This window comes from Benincasa hispida, chromosome 9 (assembly GCF_027475165.1).
Source record: "Benincasa hispida cultivar pf3 chromosome 9, pf3_genome.v1.1, whole genome shotgun sequence".
NCBI lineage: Eukaryota > Viridiplantae > Streptophyta > Magnoliopsida > Cucurbitales > Cucurbitaceae > Benincasa > Benincasa hispida.
Genome location: NC_143486.1, coordinates 9,436,365 through 9,456,659, shown reverse-complemented (window position 1 = coordinate 9,456,659; position 20,295 = coordinate 9,436,365). Strand labels below are relative to the sequence as shown.

The following is a 20,295-nucleotide window of genomic DNA, read 5'->3' as shown; positions in this document are numbered from 1 at the left end:
AAATCATTTGAAGGCTACTCTCTGCGAGATATAAATCTAAAGTGGACTACCTTTATCTATGCTTAACAGGGTCTTGTTATATCGTAGGGTTGTTTTTGTGTTATCGTTATATTTTATTATTATTTTACTTATTCACTTTCTTATGGAATATATATCACTCGAACGTTAGTCTCTTTTCGTTTCATCAATGAAAAGTCGTGTCTCTTGTTCGAAAGAAAAACCTATAAAATATTGTGATGGTTTAAAATTTCTATTTGATTATTGAGTTTCACACCTAATTTAGTGATATTTTGGTTGGTTTCACTCTATAATATTTTGTGTTTAATATAATCTTAAGTCGTAATCTTAAGTCATTCGATCCCAAACTTGATATCAAATTTAATGTATAAAGCACAAACACGTATTTTTTTTATAAATGTGATATAGATTTTAATCATAAAAATTAAATTAAATTTATACAAATTCTAGAAAATATATAGCCTAATCTACACCTCTGGATCACTACTTCTTATAAGTTATAATAGATTAATTGTCACATCTTGCAAAATATATTTATGTTACCACATGTTGCACAAATATGGAATATTAAGTAGAGTGTTCACAAAATTTGATAATCTGATTAACCTAATCCACGGTTTGGGTCGTAAATTTTATGAGTTGAGTTGATCCATCTGTTCACCTAAAATAACTCAAATCAACCCATATTTATTATTAATTTTGGACAAGTATATATTATTAATTTTAATTTTATTTATTTATTTATTTTTGATAATTTATTCTAACAACTCCTAAAAATATTTTTTTAGCACTTTGAAGAAAAAAATTTATAATATAAATTGAAAGTGAGCTATTAATATTAATATAATATATAAAAATAATTAAATAATTTTTTTACATATTAACTTTAATTATTTTTAGAACAAAAATTTAAACAAATGATCAATCCAAGTTAACTCAACTCAATGTTTAGTGTTTGGGTTGGGTTGGGTTGGGTTGGGTTCATTATCTAATAAAGGTTATTTGGGTTGAAGAAACTTGCAACCCAAACAATTAGGTTGGGTCTTAAAAGTGTTTAAACCCAATTCAACTCAACCTATTAGGTTAATTTTCAATAATATTAAATTGTCACTTTAAAGAACTTGGATACCAACTACGTACATCACACGTATTTCATGACGTTCGAAATGTAATGTATATGTATAAGTTAAAATAAGAATTTTGTACTTGATAATCATTTTTTTTTAAAAAAAATCATATTACTCAAACAAATGTAGATTAATATTTTTTAAAAAACTATTTTTTTCTTAAGGTTTTTGAAGAATTTTTAGTCTCTAAATTTAAACTTTGATTGTAAGAAAACAAACTAACTAATAATATTTACATATATAATAACAAAACTTTAAAATAAAAGCTGTTCACTTTTATTTGAAGTAAAAATTGATTTCTAATATGTTTATAACTACTATTCTTTTATTTTTTAAAAAAATATTCAGTCTCAATCTCAATCCAACAAAATAATAATAATAATAATAATAAGTAAAAAAATAGAAAAAGATAATATACCTTAAACAAATAAAAAAAATAAAGTGTGATACCCAGCTACTTCACAAAAAACGTTAAAAAAAGAAAGATAATTTGTTTTTAATTCCTCCTAGTAGATATTAGTTAGAGATAAAATTTGATTTGTTTTTAGAAATTTCTTTTATTTAATGTGTAGTGGATATTGCTTAGAAATAAAATATTTTTTAATAAAAAATATCCATTTTATGTAATGTGCAGTAGATATTAGTTAGAGATAATTTTTTTAAAAAAAATCCCTTTATTTAACCAGAAATATATATTAATTAGAGATAAATGTGATTTTAAAAAAATTCCATTATTTAACGTAATAAATATTAATTTGAGATAAAAATATATATTTTTTATTTCACTTGCATGCTAAAAAATAGGAAATTTGTTTAAATATATTTTTTTTCTTTTAGGTGTGAAACTTAAAAATAAGGAAAATAATTTATTTAGTGATTTAAATGTCAAATTATCTAAAATAATCCTATGATTATTCTAGTTTTAAAAGAACAATTAAAAAAAATAAAAAAATTCCCCATATCTCCTTTTAGATTTTAGATAGATAGTATACATCCCTTTTAGATAATATATAGATATAGATTTCCGTATTTTGTTTTATATAAGATTTGAAATCATGGTTCAACTAAATGGTTTAGATATATACCTTAAAAAAAATATCCGTACCCCACATGTAGAACTAAAATAATAATAAATAAATGAAGATAATACAATACTTAAGCTTTTTAGAAATAATCCAAAAATATATTTTTAAAGATTATACGTTAATATACCTTTTAGAAATTAGAAATTATAAATTATAAAAAGGTAGAATGATCCAACAATATTTTCTTAAAGATTAGAAAATACATCATAGATATTTTCTAAAGCATTAGGTTATAGATTCTTTTTTTGAACTTATTATATTATAGATATTAGAAAAATAAACATACTTTTGTTTTTTTTATTTTTTAAAAAAGGAGTTACATTTATATTATATTTCAAAGGGAAAAAAAAGTTACATTTATATAAATAATTATAATTTACGTCAGGATTATTAAAAAGGATACGGCCATTCCTTATTTGCAATTTATGTTTCCGGACTCTTCGATCAAGCTCCAGCGGCTCAATTTCTCTCGTTTCTTCGTTTCTAACACCATTCATCTTCTTTGAATTCTTCTTCCCCAATCGACGACAAGGGTACCGGTAAGCACTGCAATCTTAGATTGACCCGATCGCAATTTAGATTACGATTTTTCGTCTTTCTTAATTATCCCCTTCTTCAGTTTTTCTCAATTTCATGTTCACGGATTAGAATGAACCTGCAATGAATTTTTCTCTCCTTTTTGTTTTCTGGGTATCTCGATGTTATTGCTAATCGATATCAATTTCTGATTTTTCGCTTTGATCACTCACGGTTTAGAATCTGAAAGTCAGGTTAAACATATTCTTATTCAAGTGTTGGTGTAAATTATGTTTAGGTATGTGGTTTTGAGTGAAAATTGGTTTGTGTATTAATGTTTTGAAGTCTTCTTTTGAATCGCGAAAATCCCTGTTTTTATATATCTTATATCTTGCTCTGCAACCACTTTTAAGTTGTTGTACAATAGAGGGAGATTCAGAATTAGGAATAAAAAATCTCTTATCCAAGAAATGATGATCGAGAAAATCTATCAATCCTTATGAGAGATGAATTTGATCTTATATACGCATTTTACAATACTAAGAAAGTATTTTGACTTTTCCATGAATTTGTTGTTTTTAGGATTTAGTGTAATAACTATCATGGATTGATTTAGTGGTAAATAGGAGGCATGACCTTGATAAAGGACTAAGAGGTCATGGGTTCAATCCATAGTGACCATCTACCTAGGATTTAATATCCTATAGGTTTCCTTAGACATCCAAATATTGTAAGGTCAGACGGGTTCACGGCTCGACACTCGTGGATATTGGAAAAAAGAAGGATTTAGCTAGTCTAGAGCATCAAAGTCGTGTAGTGGTTTATAGCCTATTCTTATCAGCTAGTCATGTTGAAGAGGTTTGAGTCAACACATCATGGAGCTGTTAATGCTTGTTGAAAGGATCTCTAGAATTTAGAACATAAAGCTATTCATCATTCGATAAATCTTGGTTTGAAAATCTGATGAAGTTTTTGTATATCAGTTGGATTTTGTATTTTCTTGTTTTTCTTATTTATTAGTCATAACCTTGATTCTTCTGCATTGTGTTGTCATTCTTTTTTTCTTGCACAAGTTTTAATCATCGACATGCCAAAGATTAGAAGGGCAAGCTCTTTGTCTCTGGAAAAAAGTAGGACATCTCCTTATCCAATCAGCCAAAATCACATCGAGCCGTCTGAAAATGTTAATTCCTTAGAATCAGCTCAAAATGTGAAAGAATGGGAGCAAGCTAGGTGCCCCATCTGCATGGAACATCCCCACAATGCTGTTCTTTTAAAATGTTCCTCTCATGATAGAGGTTGCAGGCCTTATATGTGCAACAACAGCTACCGTCACTCGAACTGTTTTGAACAATTCTGTAAGTTATATGGACAAATCCCTTTAATTACCGAATTGCAAGAAATTCCTTTTACACATGTAGTCTCTCACAGACATATGGTTGAATGTCCACCTTCTGTACAAAATGGACATGGTAGGGATCAGCTTGCATCGGAGTTGGTTTGCCCACTTTGTCGGGGCAGTATATATGGCTATATCGTGGTAGAGCCTGCTCGCCAATATATGAATTCCAAAGTAAGGAGTTGTTCATCAGAAATTTGTGATTTTAGCGGGACATATTCTGAACTCAGGAAACATGCCAGGTCTGAACATCCATATGTCCGGCCATCAGAGGTGGACCCAGTGCGCCGCCGTGATTGGGTAAGATGGCAGCGTGAAAGGGATTTTGAGGATGTTCTTAGTCTAGTGCAGTCTAACTATGCTGTTGACGGTGATGAAGAAAATTTTACAAGGGCTATTAGATTTTGGATGTCATCCTTTGTAACTGAAATGTATGATTCACTCATGGACTTGCTTTCAGACAGTATGTTGGATGCTTTGAGAGACTTAGAGTCTTTGCAAGACAGAATGGAGAATGTGCAACATGATCTCAATTTGAATATTTCCACTGGAGTTGGAAACAATTCGTCGTTGGAGACTAGACCTTATTCCCAATATGCACGAAGGCGGGATTTTGGATCATCTCATCATATGCCTCGTGCTATTCAGCTGCATGGACAGAATCAACGGCAAAGGGCGGTGGAGAGTATGTCTCAATCCCGACGATTGCGTTGGCGGAGTCAGTCTTCATTTGATAGACACCAAAGATCATTTGAGAGTACATCACACACCCCTGAACCACGTAGGCAACACGGAAGCATGTACAAAAATTCTCCTCATGCTTCTCGGCTTCGTTGGCGAAATCAGAGGTGGTCATCATCAAACCGCAACGAGAGGTACAATACACTATGAGTTCCAAACAAGTTTAGCAGCATTTATGATCCTGCATTTGGCTGTGAATTAGAATTTCGAAGGGTAGGTGACCGAATTCTTTAGAATCTGACAAACATTTGACGCTGCTTTACAGGTGACAAAACCGGGCTGCAGGTTGTTCAGATTTTTCTTTTCCACTCATAATTTCAGTTTCATGTTTATTACTTAAAGCCAGATTTGAAGAACATTTTATGGGATTATTTCCTTTTGGTTTTCTCACGTTGCGTGGAGAAGAACAGCCTTTATTTATTATTATTATTATTATTTTTGGCTAAGAAATCGTAAGAATTGATAAGCTATTTCCATATTACACTTGTTTATTTACTTTTGATATGGGACTTGAACGTTTTAGTTTATATTTTCGATTTTTGTTTCCATCAGAAATCATACAATAAGGTAAATGTCTCCCAATTCAAAAACTTGGAGGAATAATTAGAATCTTGCCATTTTTTTTTAGTTAGAATAATTCTTTTAGTCTAAAATGTTTCTTACTTATCAAGTATTATTCTATTTAAACTTAACATCAATCAACTTTAACATTCCTTGACGTAGTTAAAAAAAACATGTTAAAACTAAAGTACTTTATTGAAAGTTCGAAATTATCTAAAATGCTTTCTTTTTAGAGTTATTGTAAAAGTTTTCCCCAATGGAGGTAATGGAGGATGGTAAGATTGCATGATTTTGAGTTTAAAAAAAATGCATAATTTGGAACTAAGAGACCAATTATTATAAATTATAAATAATAAAATATGCACATAAATATATGTTATCATATAGTTGCTCATTCAGGAACGAACAATTGGATTTATCTAATGAGTATAGGTTAAACAGTTATTGATATTGGATTTGATCAATGAATTGGTTCATCTGATTAAATTGATGAGTTTCATTCTAACGATCCACAAAATGAATGTATAAAGCAATTCGACTCGATGATAAAAATAGATTTCAATAACTTGTTGATCTTGTTTGTTACTCAATATCCGGTCAAAATTGAATTTTATCTAAAGATCAAAACGTAACTTAATGATATATGTTCTTTTTTTGGATATAAATATAGTCTTCAAACATAATCTGATTCTCTTGATTTTTATTTCTTTATAAGTATAATCTATTCACATAGGGAGGCAGTATATGTATCATACTCCCTCTATGAATAGATTAATTATATTGTTGATTTATCTTTTGTTTTATAAGTATTTAATCCTCTAAGTTCATATCAATTCCAATCATGCAAAATAGTAATAATAACAAAAAAAAAAAAAAACAACCTCAAATTTACGAAGTAAACTCGAATAACTCATCATCTTCGAAATAAGAAAAGTAACAAAATCACCCATAACTATATTTTGGAACAAATACAGAGAAAAAAGAAAAAAAATTAAATCCTACTCTAGTCTCAAATTTTAAATCTTCTTCTATTTTAGTCTCTTTTAAAAATATTTATTTTAGTTCCTACTATTAAATTGTATTAACTCTTCAACAGAAATGTAAAGGAGCTTGTATTTTTTGTTGACTAAACTCTAGATGTATCAAACAAGATAAAGATGAAGGAAAATATCAACCAATATGAAAATAATGAACGATCAAAATTTGAACTAAAAATATCTTTTACTTTTCCACCCTCAAAATTGAAACCCTAGATATCTTAGTGTAGCTACGTTATTTAGTAACCTAGTTATCAAAAAATACAAGTCCCCTCGCCATTTTGTTAAAAGGTTAACAAAATCTTAATATATCAAATACCAAAATAAACACTTTTTAAAAATTCAGAGACTAAAACGGACATTTTTAAAAGTTTAGGAACCAAAATAAAACAATATTCAAAATTTAGAAACTAAAACGAACACTTTTAAAAGTTTAGAGATCAAAATAGACCATTATTCAAAGCTTAGGAACTAAAATAAGATTTAAGCCAAAAAAAAAAAAAAGTTGAGGTTCCATTTCTTTTGTGATCCATTTTCAGAAGATTGTTTTACGAAGAAATGCAGATGGAGTTCAATGTACCAACATTAATATTAAAAATTTTAAAATGAACAACCAAACACAACTTTCAAATTTTGAATTCAAATATCGAATTGAACTCTAAAGTTTTAAAATTAAAATGGGAACCAAATATGAATTCATATTATAGTGAAACAAGATTTGTTTTGTCGTCGATTGTTTGTTCTTTGAAAAACAAGTTTCTCAACAAACGGACCTTGAAGTTGCTAACAAGTAGTAAAATAATCCAGCAAAAGCAATTAATGGTCTTTTGCTTCAAGTCCTCTCCACATCGTCACCGACATCATCGTACTCATATTTACCTACAGTATATGTTGATGGGTCAGTACAAACATATTCAACAGAGACTCGCACAATTCCAAATTAAACTACTAATCTGTTTACCTTAGAGAAATTTCTAATTATGAATTTAAGCTAAGGACTGTTTTCAAATATTGGAAAATGAACCAGAATACTTATAAATATAGTAAAATTTTACTCTCTCTGAATAGACACAGATAGTAGTCTATCGCTGTCAATCATAAATAGACCATAATATTTTGTAAATATTTTTAACAGTTTTGTAATTTAAAATAATTTCTCTTAAGCATCTAATTAAGGCCCATTTTAAAAGAAAATTAGGAATAATACATTTTTGGTCCCTAAGTTTTGACTCTAGTTTCTATTTAGTCCCTAGGTTTTAAAATGTTACATATTTAATCCTTAAGTTTTGAGTTTTGTTTCAATTTAGTCCCTATGTTTTAAAATGTTACATTTTTACCTTCGATATTTGAATTTTATTTCAATTTGGTCCATGGATTTTAAGATTTTACACTTTTAACCTTTTTTTTTTTTTTTTGTTAAATACTTACTTTCAATCATTGACGTCAATTTCTATTAATTAATCAAAAATAATTAAAAGAAAATTTTTTAATTTAATTTTAAAAGTGATAAAAATTGTGGAACTTAATTAATTATAATTCTTTTAACTATTTTAATTTATTAATATAAATTAACTCCAAAAGACGGAAATGGAGTATTTAAATTGAGGTTAAAAGTGTAAATCTCGAGATGTAGGGACCAAATTGAAGCAAAATTCAAATGTCAAGGGTAAAATTGTAGCATTTTGAAACACTAAATTAAAACCAAACTCAAAACTTAAGGACTAAATGTGTAACATCTTGAAACTTAGGGACGGCATAGAAACTAGACCCAAAACCTAAGAACCAAAAAGATATTTTTCTCAAGAAAATTTTAGCACTTGAATCAAAATCCACAACCCCTCAATTGTGCTAAGTTAAATTAATTTGAAAAAGGGGGAAAAAAACACGCAGAGCATTACAAGATACCATACCTCCTCATCGCTTATGATTTAGCTGATTCGTTGTTGTCACTTGTCTTAACTTCTATGGGGCATTGAGATACATAAGGCTTCAGCTACAAACAAAGAACAAGTTACATCTTCATGCAGGTTTAGGAAGCAGATTGATAACTCGAAATTCACATCCAATCCTTTGAGTTACAAATTTATATTTAATGTGATTATGCCAACGGATGGTGAAATAAAACGGAACTCACTTGACACTACTGGAACTCTAGAATGTTTTCTTTAAATATGAAGAAACATATTATAAAAGAACAAAGTTAATGGAAGTTTCAAGAACACGACGGTCATGAACAAGTAGCCTGCCATATTTATCCTAACATGACAGTATCTATTATCAGAACACTCTAACCAAGTTCCATAGAGAATTGTGTAACTCAAGAAAGCTCCAATGGGTATACTTAACCAATGAATGATGCATGGTGAATAATACACACAATAGAAGAGAACAACAAACTAAGTAGGAGACACTGAAAAACATACATTCTGCACAACACAAAACCATCCATATATTAAGAAAAATTCTAAGCAACATTGACAGAAATTGCAGATGAGTAGTAGTATTAAGAGTGAATTTTGGTTTTTTTCAACTGTTCAAGTTGACCTCTAAACAAGACCTATGGGACAACCTACAATGAACTATTATCAATCAATGACATACTTATGCTTGCTGATCTTCCAAACATGAAACACACATGGAACAAATAAATACCATAATGTTGCATTGGATTGGAATTGTGTGTTAGGAACCGTTAATCGTGATTTTTCAAATTGATGCACGTCTCGTTATTACAGAATTATGACAAAACTCTTAAAAGAGCAGCAACGTTTCAAAGGCCAAGGTGCCGGCTAGTTGCTCTACCACCAACCAAAAACAAATTTCCTTGGGAAACAAAAGTCCCCTAGCTCTACTTTCCCCACAAGTATTTAACTCAAGAGTATCATTGGGGAAGCTATCAGAAAAATCTCGCTGCACCAAAATCACTCGCGGAATACCCAACAAGAAACAATGCATTAAAAGAAAAGAAGGAAAGAATACAAATCAGAATTCATTAAGATTTAAGAAAACTTTAAAGGAAAACCGAAAAGGTAACCTAAGAAGTAAGAACCATAAGAAGCACACAAAGCCAAAATAGATTTTGTACACCTTTTCCCTAGTAGCCTATTTTAATCTCTGCAATCATATTCAGAATACTAGGATATATAATGCCGTAATGGGTAGGAAAGGGAAAGATCAGTTCTTAATTTAAGAATAAACAACTAGGAAAAATACCTTGAAATCAGTCAAATCAGGGACGACATAGTTCGGCAGTTTCTCTGGCACCACTACATAACCACCTGCAAGAAACTTTCACAATTTATGCAACCAATTTTTGTAGTTATAAACAGCAATTTATGGTAGAACCATACAAAATTCAAATACTAAAAACTAGTATGAGAAGTCAATCAGTAGTCTACTAATCACATCACATTCCTAGAAGCAATAATGATTTTCAACTTCTACAATTGGATCTAGCGGCACTATAAATTGATTTCGACATAGAAATCAACTAAATAAAATCATCAAACGTTTTTCTCGGCAAGGAGAAATATCATAAAACCTAAAATTTATATTAGGATGGGTGGAAGAGGAATGAATACCTTTGCGCGTATGAAAACCAGTAGGCTTGCAATTCTTGCCCTTATAGTAATCTCGTGGAGCTCGTTTAGATGAAAGAATGTCTAGAGAAGATGTACGCTTCCTCCGCATTGCTCTTCCGAGTCCCAATATTAGTCCCAACGCCATTTCCCAAGTTTTATCGCCTCAATCAAATAAAAGAACAGTCCCAGAACCCTTTTCTGAAATTCCTTCGGTTAGGTTATCTGTCAGACGGGCTCGTGTGTCTTCGCAGGGTTTAATCGGCGACGGACTTATCCTACGGTGGCGGAATTTCAACTCGCCGAAGGGAAAAGATGAATAGGTTACAGAATCGTTGAACCTATGGCTGCAGCGGCTAGTATCAGTGCTATACGAGAGGAAGAGAGTGAGAGCCCCAGCCCCTCCTGAGTAAAGGAAAAAGAAAATAATGAAATTTTTTAATTTTTATATTTCCATCAATATTTTCGTATTTCTACCTGCTTAATATCCACGCGACATGAAACATAAAATAATAAGTAACAAATTATCACTTATGTAAATAGAATATAACTAGTAAACAAATAATTTATTTAAAGATCCTATATTATTTATTTACTAATTTAAACTTATTTTCATAATTTTTTATTTTTATAAATTTTCTTTGATATTTTTATGGTCATCAACATTTTAAACTTTAAGTTCAATCGAGTGGATTGAGCTCAAAATAAGCATAACAATAAATTGTATGATCAAATTAAAAGTTAGACTTTTTACGTAAATGGAGTTGGAAGATTTAAAAAATGTAAATATTAATTTAGATCAATTCAAATCATGAGTTAATAATTAAGTTTAGAAGTTTAATTGATATAATTATAATTTTTATACAAGATTTTTTCTAACAAAATGTAATAAAAAGTATAAATTGATACATTAAACAAAATTAAGATTTAAATTAATATGATTATTGAATATATAAGAGAAGCTACAAGTTAATTTGTATGGACTCCTATCGAGTGGATATTAAGAGGTAAATTTTTTAAAATACATCCTGTTTAGAGGCATCCACATTACAATAGTTCATTAAAAAAAAGAAAAATTAGCCCACCATTAATCAGTGAAAAAGAAATATTTTTAAATTTTAGGCTGAAGAAGAATTAATTCTAGTTCTTGAAGTTATAAATTTGTGTTTAAAAGATCTTTTGAAGTATTCAGAACTTTCAAATTCACTTTTACTGTCTTTTGAACTTTAAAAAAAATACATAATAAATCACTATACTTGCAACTTTGTTGACACATTAAAAATTTTTAAGGTGCATTTAGGCCTCCTATATAGAGTTGGGCGGGTGGGCTATTATAACCCACCCAACGTTTGGGGCTCCAACTATTTTAGTTAGAGCCCAAATCCCACTTAACCCATAGATTATTTTGCTATTTTGCTCTCCCCTGTATTATTTTGCTCGATTATTTTACTCTGTTTCCTTCCATCTCTTCTCCTTAGAGTTTTGCTATTGTTCCTAATTGGCATCATTCCTGGTGGGTTTTGGAGCTTCCTCTTCTCCGTTCATGCCGATCAACTACCATTGTGGTCCCCGGATTTAAGGAAATCCTTCGCAAATCTAGACTAGTATGTTTGGTATCTAGATTTGTGTTTTTCTCTAGATCTGTAACCCTTTCTTTCAGCTTCCTCTTTCATCTTGCCGTTCTGAACGCCACTCTTGTTCCTGTTTTATCTTGCCACTTCTTTCGGTTCTCTTTGCTTTTTTTGCTTCAAACGAGGGTTTCCCCTTGCCATTCTTTCGGTTATCCAATCTTTTATGTTGTCCCTTATATCTATCTGAGTCCAAAATCATACAACCATGTTGGAGCTCAAATCTTGCTTGGTAGGGGATGAAGATCCTCGTTTGGAGCATGGTAAGGGATGGAGGATGGTGTTCAGATCTTGGGAAGGTTACCAGATCAAATGGTAAATCTTCTTTCTCTTCACCAGTCGATGATGAGTCATTGTAATTTCTTTTCCTTCATTTTTTTTTGACAAATATAAACTTATTTTTTACACATCTTTGCAGCTTACTCCGATTATTTTGCTATATGCTTGATTTCAGTGTTCAAATCTTGGTCTTTGATTATCGGTCTCTGATAATTGTATGTCATTGTATAAACATTGATTATAATTGTATTTTCCTGAGATTTGATATCTGTTCTTGGTCTCTGATCATCAGTCACTGTATAAACATTGATTATAATTGCATTTATAATTTTCTTTACCCGTTCTTGGTCTCTAATTATCGGTCCATATTCATTTTTGTCACTGTATAAACATTGACTACAATGCTATTTCCATGATGTGATTCTCTTTCTTGGTCTCTGTTTATAGGTCAAATGTATGATACTATTTCAATGACTATTTTTGCATTGACTCTAATAATCAATGTATCTGATTTACCATGATACATCATATTATATGAAATTCAAAACGATTTAGGAAAGAATTTCGCTGCTCTGAGGCTGATTTTTATTATCTTCCTTGTTTTTTTTTTCCCCAATCTCATTGCATCTATGTCATAACTCTTGTTTTGTTCCCAAGTTGTTCTTGTTTGGTTTACTCTAGTTTGATTGCAAATAGTAGTTTGTAGAGTAGTGGTTTGCAAATAGTAGTTCCCAATGTATTTGGTTCACATCAATGGTACACTATTTACTTTATTTCACTAGATGAGGTTTCTAAAGTGTACTTATTGCCATAGATACACCTAAACTTAACCTACTCATCACATAGTCAATATCTTTTCTTCTCTATAAATGAGACCTCTCTTCTTTACAACTACGAGGACAACCCCATCTTCACCACACCATTGTTGGTAAATCTCTTCCCCTCCTTCTCTTTTGTGTTGCTTACCACATCTTTTGTTAAGTCACTTTCACTTTTTTCTTTACACAGTATTACTAAGGCATCTGTTTATTGATTGTCATAGTGTTCAACTTATTAGAGAACAAGCGAAGCTTCACATTTCCTCCTTCTATCGTACATAAGGTGGTACTCTTCTTTGTCTCAATTTTCTTTTCTTTTGTATCCTTCTTGGTAGTCTTTTCCTTTCTCTGCTTATTGTCTTTGTTTGTACTATTTGTCTCACTATTTTCTTGTTTATTTATATGGTTGGTAGATTTAAAATCTTTTCTTTCATATGTTTTAGGTCGGGTGGAAACTAATTTGTACTTCTTCTTTTCTCAAATTTCATCCTGTATAATTGAAGTGTTTGTTGATACAAAACTTAAATTCTTAAAATAATTTAGTTATATATTAATTATGCTTTTGCAGTTGTTTTATCACAGCAATTTCCATTCTTAAAAGACTTGATTTTCTTCCTAAATACTTTTTAGGCTTCATCACATTTTTTTTATTGATTTATTTTTCATTAACTCAAGATTTGATCGTGAGCCTAAAATGAAACCTACTAAAGTCAAGACTATTTTATCAATGAGAATTTTAATTTCCATGTTCATATTGAAAAAATGTATGGTTGTTGTTGTTGATTAATAATAATAATAATAAAAAAAAAGTTTGTAGGACTAGCACTCATCTATGGATTAAAGCATGCTGGTGATCAACAACAAATGTTAATAATACCCATTTGATAGCTTCATTTGGTAGGGTTGAATATATTTTGGTAAAAATGCAAACAAAATTTTTTATTGATAAATTAAAAGTAAAGTAACAGCTATGAATAACTATCTTTAAGAATTAAGGTGAACAAACTTAAAAGTCCATAGATAACGATTTAAACTTATTTGTTAAAGAAGTAGAAAAGAGAGAAAAGAAAAAAAAAAATATGCATTTTTACTTCAAACTTTCAGTTTCGTCCAATTGCACTCTAAATTTAGATAAAAGTTTCAATCTTAATGTAAAATATTGAAAAGTATTGCAACCTACTGTTACTTCATACAATTTTGCATGCATTTAAAATTCCATGATAAGTATATTCTTATTTAGACTAAAAGTACATTAGTTTGAAACTAAAATTAAATTTTGCGTAAATTTCGAAAACCACTTATGAAAAATGTTTTAGGAGTCAATTTTCGTAATCTTCGGTATAATGGACCCCCAGAAGTAGTAACCATACTAATGGTGTTCACAACTACCCAACGTCAATTACTACTAACACTAGAGTTGTTACTCAACGACCATAGGAGGATAGAATACCCGCCACATTACATTAGACATCATGTTAGGAAATTAGCATACTTTCAACTAATCCATGAGTCTGATTTAAGTTGTCATGAAAGCACACAAATGGATAGAAGATGTTTTGCCAAGTAGTGAGAACAAAAGTTGTAGATGTTGGACATTGTATATGGTATTATTATCTATGTGATGCTGGGTACCTAAATGTAGAGGGCTTCTTGGCACCATATAGAGGAGAGTGATATCATCTTTCGGAATGGCGTGGAGGAGGGAATACACCAAGAACTGCAAGAGAATTTTTTAACATGAAACACTCTTTTGCGAGGAATGTCATCGAGAGGGCATTCGAGCGGTTGAAAGGGAGATGGGCAATACTTCGCAGAAAATCATACTACCTCGTGCAAGTTCAAACTCGGACAATCACGACATGTTTCCTTCTTCATAATCTTATTAATAAGGAGATGAATATTGACAAAATGCCGAGGATCTAGACGAGGTGGACTCACATTCTATACCATTGGTGGAGACGAGATCAATTATATTAAGAATTCAAATGAATGAACATAATGGAGAGATGAACTGGCACATGATATGTTTTCTAACTAGGAGTTACGTAACAATCAGTAGCTTCATGTTTAGTTTGCGGCTTTTACAATGTATTTTTTTTTTTAATTTCTTGTATGTGATTTTGGAAATCAATTTCCAAATTTCTTAATATAATTAGATTGAAATCAATTTCCAAATTTCTTAATATAATTAGATTTACTCCCTTATACATTGTACATAACACATCATATGACAATTTCTTTCTTTACTACTTAAATTGTACTACGATGTACATGTAGCACGATGAAAAGTTCTTCTAAAGCTCCAAAGCACACTTGGACGAAGGAGGAAGAGTCGAAGCTGGTGGAATGTTTGGTGACTTTGGTTGAATTTGGTGGATGGAGATCAGACAATGGGACCTGTCGCCCTGGGTATTTGGCACAGTTACAGCGTATGATGGCTGATAAGATACCTGGCTATACAATACAAGGGACCCCCCACCATAGATTGTATGGTAAGGAGTCTTAAAAGAATGTACCAAGCTATAGTAGAAATGCGAGGACCGACATGCAGCGGGTTTGGTTGGAATGAAGAATTACAATGCATCACTGTGGAGAAAGGGACGTTCGATGGTTGGGTAAGTTAAAAGGGCTCCTCAACAAGTCATTCCCATATTTTGATGACTTAGCCTACGTTTTCAATAAGGATCGGGCAATTGGAGAAGGAGTTGAGACACCTTGTGGCATGGCCTCAAATGTGCCAGGGCGTATGCATGAAGGTGCTCTTACTGGCGATTTGCAGGAACATGACCGATCACAGGATAAGTTTGATGGAATCTCGACTGTTTTTGGTTTCGAAGGAGGCAATTCATCGAGGGGTAGTAAGAGAAAACGTTGCAGATATCAGTCTGAGTTGGTTGAGGTTTTTAATAATGGACTTTGCAAACACTACTATAAAATCTACACTACTTGACACTTGCAGTTTTTAATTGCTTGATGTTTCTTTGAAATAAAGGTCAAGTAATGACCTTTTAGGAAAAAAAAAAAGTCAAGTAAAAGGGTTAAAAAGGCGGAGATTGACTGAATTTTTTAGATATTTTCACGTGATCCATTACTTGACATGTTTTTCGTGTCAAGTAATATAAGGTCTTGCTTGATACGTTTTTTGCGTCAAGTATAAGAAGTTATTACTTGACATATTTTTCGTGTCAAGCAAAATATAAAAATAATATTTTTTTAATCTTTATTTTTTGTTTCCCTCCCTCCCCATTTTCATTTTCCTCTCAAATTTGGTTTCCCTCCTACTAAAATTATCAAATAAATTATTATTTTAAAAAAATAAAAGGGTTAAATACCCTAGTAAAAAAAACTCCTCCCCTCTGAAACCCTCTCGCACCCCACCAGCCACTGACTTTCCCTCCCTCCCCCCAAACTTCAGTAATTTTAATTTAATTGTATTAAATTATTTGGGTTTTTATTTGCTTAGAGTTGTAGTTTGAGATAATTTGATATGATAATTGGTTCAAATATATTGGTTAAGATATTTGGAATTTTGGATTTGATTTAGTTTAATTTTTTTTTTTTTTTAAATGTGGAGGGATTTGAATTAGCTAGAGAATCTAAGAGATTAAAATTTTGAGAGAGAAAAGGAAGATATTTATGTATTTTGTTTAAACAAAAAGGAATTAATTTGATTGGTTGGACTATAATATAATATAATATTTTATTTTCCTTTTATTTTTAAAAAGAAATTAATTTGATTGGTTGGACTATAATATAATATTTTATTTTATTTTCCTTTTATTTTTTGTCTTTCCTTTTTCTTTTTTTTTCTTTTTTTTTTTCTATTTTTCTCTCTCTTCCCTTTCCCTTCTTCTTCTAGCTGCCAAACCCCTCATCTCCACCTCTCTCTCTGCAACCAGCACGTCCGCCCAACCGTCGCCGGATCTGAAGTCGTCCGCACAGCTCTGTTCGTTGTCGCGCCGTCGCTCAACTGAAGATCTAAAGCCGTTCGTCGGATCTGAAGCCGTTCGCCGCAGCTCTATTCCTTCGGGTTACGTTCAACCGACCATCCGACAACCGCTTCTAAGATCTGGCCAACGGCCATCAGTCTTTTCGTTGTTGAACGCTGCCGCTTGGGTTTTCGCTGGATCTTGAGTTTTGGTGTAAGTTTTTGGGTTTTTCTTGAAACTTTACCCATTTAAATTTTTGCCCAATACTTATTTAACCCATAAATTTTGGATGATGGATTCAGGAATTTGAGGATATTAAACCTGAAGGAAATCGGATTCGAGATTTTCATGAGCAACGGATAAAAGATAATTCCAAATCACAATCATGAATGAACAATACATTTACAGTCGACTTCAAACAAGCGGTTATATAATTCACAGAGAAATTACAGCATGAAAAAAACTCAAATGCACAAAGGGAAAAACTGTATGAACAATTGCAGATGCGTCTCCACGCTCCTTTGCGCACGACCGTTCGAACAACAGTAACTTTGAACGCTTGATTTACACGACTGCAACACGGCAATGAACATAGCACGAACACTTCGCGCTCATCCTCAACAATCACCTCGACCACGAACTCCTCAACAACAGCACGAACAGCCTCCACAACACCTCGATGGTGTCGAGTTGAGTATGACACCACCAACAAGGCTACCTTGGTATTCTCGGTGTGAGAATCCAGAGGGTAGGCTCTGTTCGAACTTGGAATGAGGTAGACGAAAAAGGAAACACCGATCGTGTACACGACTGGGCAAGTGGGAGATGGCGGAGACCTATCATATAGGTCGATACCCAATTGTTTAACTAAATCTAAGCAATTGTCTAGCAAAAACTATGCGATCGTTTAGCTCATCGCTTAGCTCGGTCTGTCACCTACAGACTCTACACGATCGTTTACTTTGGGCAAGCGATCGTCTAGCAAAATTATGTGATCGTTTAGTAAATACTGCATGATCGTTTAGCTCGCCACTACACGATTGTTTAGCTCGTCCAGCCGTTGTTTAGTAAATCCGTATTTACTTGACGACTACGTGAGTTTCTTTTGTGCGAGAGAGAAATCTCCAAAACTTTTTATCAGTTTGTAAATCTTACTCAAATTAGGAAAACCATTTTCCTTTTAAACTCACGATTACCATGAATCCAATAACCACTCACTCATTTGGTTATTTAAAGAAAAAGAATTAATTATCCAATAATTAATATTATTATAAATATAAATAAAAACCAACTTATTATACTATATTTATAACTTATAGTTTTAATATTTAATCCAATGAAACATATAAACCATAGTTCTTTTTCTATTCCATGGTACTTAATGTAAATCTCATTTACATCAATCCTTCACTAGATGTATCTCATACATCAAACCGATTATATCATATATAATCAAAATACCTCTTGTCAATTTGAACATGTCAAATCAACACCAAGAACTGATCCTCAACTGAATCCATTGAGCTACCAAGGGGACTTTATGAACATGTAGCTCGAAGCTCCAACGGTATGTGAATAACTAACTAAATTCTTTAGTCACGGATCCACTAGCCGTTAACTACCAGGCACTTCACTAAAGACCAACAACTGAACTCTCCTTACCACAAATATATTATGTATCCATCTTAACCAATCAGCAGTGCGACAACCCTTCACAGATTGCTCGTAAGTACAGCTGAGCCAATAACCGTTATGCCCCTGTAGTTACATTTGTCTCCTTATGTACCACTGATCCCTCTAATGAACATAAGTCATAGTCCTACTATGACGAGTCTTTCTCTTATAAAGATAAGTTGTGGCCACTATGTTCAAGCCTCGGAATCAACTTCAGGAGTTTCCTGCTTCTAAACCTACTATTTCACCTTCCCTTAAGAGAGCAATCTCTCTACTTATCCCTGCTTCGGGAAAGGAGTGAATTTCATCTTGTGGATTGAGTTTCCAGCTCCCAGATCAGACAATTCCTTAAAGGTAGGCATGTTGAGTTGGCAATCTGGCCACTCTCACCCATACTAATCATAGGACCACTCTTAAAGGTAGGAGTTCCCAAAACACTCAGGATTGAGATCGTATCACCTATGGTCATTTAGGTGAGATGCAAATTTCTAGTATCAACGGTGTTATATACAGAGTCTAATCATCTCGTGGTCCAGGTTTTATACAAACTCTTTATATAGGACACCCATGCTCGCACATCTCCACACGAATGGTCAAAATCAACCATCTGTAGAAGTTTACAACACTTGCAAACTTCTACAAAGCGGGTCGTATCCGTAGTGTCACCAGGATCAGGTATCCCACCTTAAACCTTATACTATAGACCTATTTAGGTCATCACTTAAGGATGATCCACTTGTATATCACATATACATGCTTAAGTTCACATAAGATAACCAAAGAGCTTTGTTTATTGGATATGAGTAAATGCTAGAATTAAATAACAATTATTTTATTCTTCAAACAATGTGTATCTTTACAAAACAACGAGACTCCGGGAGAATTAGGACACCAATCTCAACAAAACCACCATCCAATAGTGTTTGAGGTTCGATTTTGGTGTTTTGGGTTAAATTTGATTTGCCCTTAGGTTTTCGGTTCTGAACTTGAATTCTTGGAAGGAGTTGTGTAGGCAAAAGTTTATTGTCCAGTTGTTTCAGTGATCGACTTTGGAGGTTGGAGTTGAGATCTTGAGGTGGTTTTGGATCAAACCACTACTAGGTAAGGGGTCACAGTTAGTCTTTTATTCTTTCTTATTTAATTTATACGTTAAGGTTACAACTATTAGTTATGATGATTTTTTATTTGTTTAATTTGTACTATTATATTTATATCATAGGAGAAGGAAGTTGTTAGTGCATCAACCACATATGAGGAAGGGAAGAAGTTGAAGGACATGTGTTCGAGTTTTGTAGCATGCAAAAAGTGAAGACTTTATCAATGGTGGCTTATATCGCATAAGTAAATGTTATTTGTTTATGATATATTATCACTTTATTGATTAGTAGTAAGTTGATGTGTTCGATCTATTATTGTAGGTACCTAAACTCGTTCATTGTTGATTTAAATAAAGGGTCGAAACATATTTTTGTAGAGCTCGAAACCTTACTAATTAGTTGTGTATTTTATTTAGTGATCATTCTGAATATTATACTATACTCTTTGACAAATGTAGGGCAATGACCATTTTTCAGTCTAAAAAAAAATTGCAAAAGACTCGAAAAACCACATTCTAGAAAACGGTAAGGGTAAGTATAAGAGCATTGAAAAAAAATAATAGAATGATGTTTATTTAATGCATCTGTATGATATGTGTATTAATTATTGGCTTTGTATTGTAGTGCCTTTGTGGGTATTACGTTATGAGATATATGTGAGAAATCATGACTAAAGATAAGAATATTATCACAGATGCGGTATATCTTTAAACTATTTATATATATTGTAACATTATAGATAGTGTAAATAGTAAACAAATGTATATTTCACTTTCTATGTTTTATAGATTGATACGAGGAGCTCGTA

At 31.9% G+C, this 20,295-nt stretch overlaps 2 protein-coding genes and 1 long non-coding RNA gene across 4 annotated transcripts; 2 read left to right on the top strand and 1 right to left on the bottom strand.

Annotated features, from left to right (window-relative positions):
- Positions 1 to 2,613: 2,613 nt before the first annotated feature.
- LOC120086091 (uncharacterized) lies at positions 2,614 to 5,336 on the top strand. Of its 2 annotated transcripts, XM_039042532.2 has the most exons (3): positions 2,614 to 2,769; positions 3,820 to 5,020; positions 5,152 to 5,336. In XM_039042532.2, the coding sequence occupies exons 2-3, from the start codon at positions 3,834 to 3,836 to the stop codon at positions 5,153 to 5,155; spliced, it is 1,191 nt and encodes a 396-aa protein (XP_038898460.1). In that variant the 5' UTR covers positions 2,614 to 2,769; positions 3,820 to 3,833; the 3' UTR covers positions 5,156 to 5,336. The 2 variants fall into 2 exon arrangements, with proteins under 2 accessions (XP_038898460.1, XP_038898459.1); XM_039042531.2 differs by having other exon boundaries at positions 2,623 to 2,769; positions 3,820 to 5,276.
- Positions 5,337 to 7,115: 1,779 nt separating this feature from the next.
- On the bottom strand, positions 7,116 to 10,545 carry LOC120085217 (uncharacterized). The gene is made up of 4 exons (XM_039041110.2): positions 10,066 to 10,545; positions 9,698 to 9,762; positions 8,395 to 8,477; positions 7,116 to 7,363 (listed from the first exon to the last, which is right to left on the bottom strand). The coding sequence occupies exons 1-3, from the start codon at positions 10,208 to 10,210 to the stop codon at positions 8,406 to 8,408; spliced, it is 282 nt and encodes a 93-aa protein (XP_038897038.1). The 5' UTR covers positions 10,211 to 10,545; the 3' UTR covers positions 7,116 to 7,363; positions 8,395 to 8,405.
- A 6,025-nt stretch (positions 10,546 to 16,570) lies between these two features.
- On the top strand, positions 16,571 to 19,860 carry LOC120084462 (uncharacterized). The gene is made up of 3 exons (XR_005483728.2): positions 16,571 to 16,929; positions 17,019 to 19,491; positions 19,610 to 19,860. It is a non-coding gene; the product is annotated as an uncharacterized LOC120084462 (long non-coding RNA).
- Positions 19,861 to 20,295: the final 435 nt, after the last annotated feature.